Genomic DNA, 6,107 nt, shown 5'->3' with positions numbered 1-6,107 from the left:
CTATTTCCTCAAGTGCCCTTACCTTTTATCCTTATTCTGGTTTGTCCTGATATTAAATTCTTTTTTCCTAGTTTGTCCTTGGCCATACGTTTGTTTTTTCCACTCAAGTCACTTTTGGTTTTCCTTTGGTTAAGTTCCATTTATTTACAAAACTGCCACCTTCATTGGAAACTTCAGCTTAATTACAATTCTACCATTTAGTTGAAGCTTTATTTCAATACAATTGTTATTGGGTGTTGTCTTTGTTTTATTGAGTGTTTAAGTGGGCTCTAAGCGATCCGAATTCCGACTTTTGGAACCCGGATCCGCATCATTTGGTCAACCTTGTTTCTCTCATTTCGCTGTGGTTTTCTGTTATGTTTACTTGAACATACTGACTGGAATGCTTCATGCTACTTTGCAGCAAGAGATTGAGCTGAGCAGACAGCGACATGCTGGAGACCTACAGGAAAAGAACAGGTTGGCTCGCATGCTGGACCAAAAGGTTAGTTTAATGTATTCGTCTGGTCAACATGAATTGCCATTGTATTGAGCTAGTTTTTATTGCATATGTTTTTAATTTGTATGGCTTTGAAATTGCATTTTTCCAACCTAAAAATTTGGCTACAATTTTCTTTTTATTGCAGACAATATTCCAGGAGAAAATTGTCAGCCGTCGAGAAGTTGAAATTAATAAGTTGAAAAGGGGAAGAGAGGAAAGAATCAAGCAACTTCTTCAGGCCCGGAAGCAGGAGAGGGAGACTAGGAGGAAGTTGATATTCTATCTGAGGTCTGAGGAGGAGAGGTTAAATAAGTTGCATGAAGAAGAGGAGGCTCGGAAGCGTGAAGGTAATCTTATATCTTTATATTGTCCTCAGCTAAGTTGTAATGCAATTTATGAACCCTAGAAGGAGATTGGCCTTTTCCAGAGCTGGCTCATATGGACAGGGGCAAGGGGCATTTTCCCACGTAAGCAATTTTGACACCAACAGACTGGTTGAGGAAAGCCTTTTCCCCATAAAAATTGGATGCAACATGAGACATGTTTAATAAATTGGTTTTAGGATTTAGGCCTTCCAAAACTGTTTAGATTCTGACTTTTTAACTGATGAAAATAAATACTAATATCCAAAGGTTTTATGGGTTTTCTTCATCACAACTTGCCCTTGGCAAACATGGGTGGGTCCATATGATGGATGGACCACCTCCATCTCTTTCGTCTAGTTTCAGCCCCGAACAAGCAGGGGAGTATCCTAAACTCGAGTACAAAGTGACTGGAATGCTGCTGTATTTCATTATTGGGAGAATTTTAAACTTTAAATTCTCTTCTAACCATTTCTGGTGCTTGTTTTGGGCGGAAAATGGACCAGCGAGATGGTTGTGGGATCCTCTCATGTGGAATCTATCCATATCACTACCAAATGGCGAGGGAATATGCCCCTTGTGGTGAAGACGAAGTTAACCCTAGTAACTCCACCCCCCCCCCCCCCCCACCAAAAACAAAAAAAGCCACACACTTCCCCCCAAATACTACCTAAATTATTTTTAACATTGGTAAGGTGTCTGACTTGGTGGTCTGATCTGTATTTTGTTTTCTTGAGCTTATGAATCTCATTTTCATTTTGTGAAGGTTTTATCTTCAATTAATATAAAACAGATCATATGACAAACACCCATTCGCATGAAACTACAGGGGAAGGTTATATCAAAGATGACCAATATGATTCATTGATAAGAAACCTCTGTTGCAATTACACAAGAAGGTCCTGACTCCAAGCATGACCCATCTTGGTATATGCATCATATTTGGTTCAAGGCAATTGTATCTTGACTCAAAACACTGACCAGACATGACCCATAGCCACCCATATATGGGATGGGGCATATTATTTGATGGCTTACACCTGTTTGGACTTTTGTCTGGTATTTAATAGTTCCTAAATATCTTGGAATTGCAGCGGAAGAGCGGCGAAAGAAGGAAGAAGCAGAGCGTAAAGCAAAGTTGGATGAGATTGCTGAAAAACAGAGGCAAAGGGAGCGGGAATTGGAAGAGAAGGAGAGGCTGAGGAGAGAAGCTCTCTTGGCAAGATCAGTGGAGCCACCTTTGAGGTCTGCTGAGCCTCCTGTTGTGGTCCATCAGACAGAACCAGTAGCTGCTGCTGCTGCCGCTGCCCCCAACCCTGGAAAATATGTTCCCAGGTTCAAGCGTGATAAAGTAGATGCCTCCGGGGTTGCTCCATCTTCAGAACCTGATCGGTGGGGCAGACATGATGACCGCCCACCCCAATCTAGTGACAGGTGGCGTAGTGATGACCGTCGGTCATTTTCTGGGAGTGGTGGTGCAAGGTCTTCCACATGGTCATCTTCCAGGACTTCTTCACGTGGTGGACCTGAACGTTGACCTTTATCTGCTTATAGGCTTGAGCAACTAGTCTTTTTCGAGTGAATGGACAATTTTTCCCATTAGTTTTTTTGCAAGGCAGGGGTTTTAGCTTCAGGGGAATTTTGTTTCTGTTTGTGTTTTGTTTTGTACATGCATGAGGAGTAAGTATTTATATGGCCTGCTTGATATTTCCATAAATTTCTTGATCCAGACCCGCAAGTAATGCAAACCTACAAAGAGATCAAGCTTTTGTGAGATTCCATTATATTGCAGATTGTATTGTTCTTGTAAGACATTCAACTAAAGACTAATGTTATGCCTGAAGAAAGGTGATGTTTTGGACCTTTTTGGTGTTAAATCACTGTTGACTGGCAAATGGTGAATATCATTCACCGGGTTCTAATTGGCATCTTGGTAATGCTGCCCTGATTTTCCTTACTGATAGTCTGATACATGAATTCCTGACAATGCCACTGTAAATACTGCTGATGCTATATGTTCCAATATCTCATGGCATTACCGTTCAATCATCACATTGAAACTGAGGCACATGCTATGTAATTTCCCAGCTTTGGGTTGTATATCTTTTTCCACTAGGTACATTCGAGCCTGTTGAGACAAAGTTAAAGACAGCTGAACTTGAACCATGAAGGCTGTGGATTAGATCAAATGAACCATGAGTGATTTATTTACCTTTAGCCTAGCTGGCTTTTTTCTTTGGGGCTCTTAATTGGCCTTCTAACACGTGTCAAGGTGATATTTTATAAAATTCAATTTGTGAAATCGTTTGAGCCATAGTGTTGAGATGGATCACTAACTCTGACATGTGATATTAACATGTGTGTTAATTTTGATCTATCTAAACATCAGAACCAGATCATCCTTCTACAAGGCAGCAACAGCTACTGACATTAATTTAATTTGCCTTTTAACTAGATCATCCTTTTCATTATTCACTTGTTCCAGCTATGAAAGAGTGAATGGTCTAGACTGACTACATATCAAATTTCAAGTTTGATTTCTGTCAGATAGCATCCCATTTATGTCTATGTTTCATTTTATTATTATTATTATTATTATTATTATTATTATTATTACTTAGCAAACTCCATATGGACTAAAAACAGTGTTTTGGGCTTTGAGAAAAAGATATTGATGAGTTATATAGAGATTTTAGTTGACAAAACATCTCATGAATTGGATTGAACACCTCATGTCCTATTTTGAACCATTCGTCTTATTTTCGTCATATCTTTCTAACATTTAAGATTTGGATGAAATTGGTGTTAAACTATTAGTGGGAAGATAAGTTACCTTCTGATATAAATCCGTGAGGGGTTTATACTGATACCTCGGTGAGGGATTTGGATCCTCTCCAGCCTGGGGGTGCTAGAGAGAGAGAGAGAGAGAGAGAGAGAGAGAGAGAGATATCACTGGTCCCTCTCCCCGGGTTATAGGTTAGTATTGCTTCGCTGTGTATTTTGATATATTGAACGATGCATTTTAAAGCCATGAGGGATTCATTCCAAAATGGACAATATTGTGATGATTTGACCTTTGTCTATATACATACATATATATATATATATATATATATATATCGATACCAAATCCTAAAACCATGAATTGAGTAGTGCAAACGTCTAGTGAATTTTCTTTCAGTGGAAGCAAAGGTCTAATGAATTACAAATGGGGGATAAAATCCTCACTGGAAGAGAAATCCCACTTTCCACCCAAATAAACCAAAATCCCATGTGTTTTTTTTTTTGACCTTTTCCAGAGGAGAAAGTATGGTGCAAGGAACAGGTACACTGAACAGTGTGTCTATTCTCTCACTATCTTCATCTAGATATAGGCTTTGGTAGCCAAGAGAAGAAAAGAAAAGAAAAGAAAAGAAAAAATAATCTAGAAAAGAAAAGAAAAGAAAAGAAAAGAAAAGAAAAGAAAAGATAAGAAAAGAAATGAAATGGTGAAAAAATAAAAAGATTATACATGTTTAGCAACCAAGAGAAGAAAAGAAAAGAAAAGAAAAGAAAAAAATTCAAAAAATTTTGAATTTTAGAAGAGAGATAGACACATAGGAAATCATTGTATAATCATTATTTTTTGTTTTATTATGTTTTCATATTTTCTCATGTTTTCTTATATTTTTACAAAAATCATTTTAGGAACAAAAGAAAATTTCATAATTCTCAAAAAAAATTTGTAAAAAAAATTCTTCACGCCAAGAAAAAGGTGCAAAAAAGTGTATTTTTTTCTTTTCTTCTCTCGGCTATCAAACACAGCCATGGTGTTGGTGTTAGATTTTGGTTTTCTTTCGGTGCTTGTTCACTCTCAAAATCGAAGAAAATCATGTCAATGAATTCGGTATGGAGAAGGTTTGCTTCTGTTCCTTTCTGGGTCTGCTTTTGTGATTACCCTTTTTTTTCCTAGCTTTTTTAAAATTATAATTTTTCTCTGTCTGTGTTATTTGGGATGTATATGAGAAAGCTTTAAGTGCGTGTGTTTTGGAGATTGAGTCTCTAGCTTGAACATTTTATAGTGTTGTTAGTCTAAGCAGTCTGATTCCGTGAGACTGAGAACTGTTCTTCGCTAGGAGAGAGTAGATATTTGGAGAAAATTTCTTAAACCCATCTTCCCTCACTTGCTTCGTTTTCTCTCTCTTGCATTACGAGATTGGTTCTTTCTGTAGCTCAGAAGCTTAAATTTTTATGCTACATATAAATTTGGGAACTATGGGTATGATTAATTTGGGAAAAAAATTTTGGGTAGCAGATTGATTTGGAATTGGATATACCTGTCCACAGCTCTTGAACAGTAGGCCATTGGATCGCCCACTATTATTTTATCATTTTTTTAAGTGTAAAAGAGTTAAGGGGAGAGGGTTCCCTGAAAGTTAATATCTATCTTCTTTCAATTGAGTTGTCACATTTGCTAGCTGTTCTCTTTGTGAATTAATGTAACAGAGTTTTGTTCTTGTGGATTAGGTTGTAGCCTTATTGTCTTGGGGCGGAAATAGCTGACTGATAGCCATGGCAATTTTTGCCGAACTGCAGAATGCCCTGAAGGGTGCTGAAGGTCAGTAACTTAACAACTCTTCTGCAAAAGTATTTGTTGGTTTTGAAAACTGATGGTGTGATTGTTATTTTATTGGGTTTTGGTTGATGGTGAGATATCTGTAATGTTATTTTCCAATGTTTAACGTCTTCTGTTTTGTATCCCTAAGTTTTACATTTTTCTTTTCTGGTTCCATTTAGTTGCACATAAAAAGAGTGGAAAACTAATTGGTTTTCATAGAAAATGGTACTTCAAAGGAAAATAAGCCTTTTTGGGACAAAAGGTTAGGCTTTTGTTTGTCTGTTTGTGTTGTACTAGTACATGCAGGAGGAGTCAATATTTACCTTGCCTGCTTGATAATAACAACAACTAACGAACTCAGCCGTGGAGCGATGAAAAGGAAATCGGAATGTTTTTCGAAAGGAACTTCGGATCTTTATTAACTTCTTGCCCTAGAACTTTAATACCTCTACGTTCAAAGATGGATAATTATACACTTTACCCCAATTTTGTTATTAAACCTAACAATAGATATGTAGGGGTGCTTAAGTCTATGGCCAAAGATGCCTTGGAAAAAAAACATTCGATCTATAAATAAGTCGGATATGATGTATATGAGTAGTAGTTAGTCTTTCATGTTCTTTGTTTTGAAAAAAAAAAATAGCCTTATCCCAACTTAATGGGATTG

General features: G+C 37.3%; 1 protein-coding gene and 1 long non-coding RNA gene across 5 annotated transcripts in view; both read left to right on the top strand.

Annotated features, from left to right (window-relative positions):
- The window catches only part of LOC122071356 (eukaryotic translation initiation factor 3 subunit A-like), a 24,053-nt gene extending 21,347 nt beyond the window's left edge, over positions 1-2,706 (top strand). Inside the window, exons 8-10 of the mRNA XM_042635695.1 lie at positions 264-484; positions 627-828; positions 1,938-2,706. Coding sequence (XP_042491629.1) covers positions 264-484; positions 627-828; positions 1,938-2,380 — 866 coding nt within the window. The 3' untranslated portion in view covers positions 2,381-2,706. The remainder of the gene's footprint in view (positions 1-263; positions 485-626; positions 829-1,937) is intronic.
- A 1,880-nt stretch (positions 2,707-4,586) lies between these two features.
- LOC122071385 overlaps positions 4,587-6,107 on the top strand; it is a 5,509-nt gene continuing 3,988 nt past the window's right edge. For all 4 annotated transcript variants that reach the window (XR_006138166.1, XR_006138169.1, XR_006138167.1 and 1 more), the window contains exons 1-2: positions 4,587-4,740; positions 5,350-5,440. This is a non-coding gene — a long non-coding RNA (uncharacterized LOC122071385). The remainder of the gene's footprint in view (positions 4,741-5,349; positions 5,441-6,107) is intronic.

This window comes from Macadamia integrifolia, unplaced genomic scaffold (assembly GCF_013358625.1).
Source record: "Macadamia integrifolia cultivar HAES 741 unplaced genomic scaffold, SCU_Mint_v3 scaffold_216A, whole genome shotgun sequence".
Lineage (NCBI taxonomy): Eukaryota > Viridiplantae > Streptophyta > Magnoliopsida > Proteales > Proteaceae > Macadamia > Macadamia integrifolia.
The sequence above is the reverse complement of the archived record's forward strand: the minus strand, read 5'-3'. Positions and strand labels throughout refer to the sequence as shown.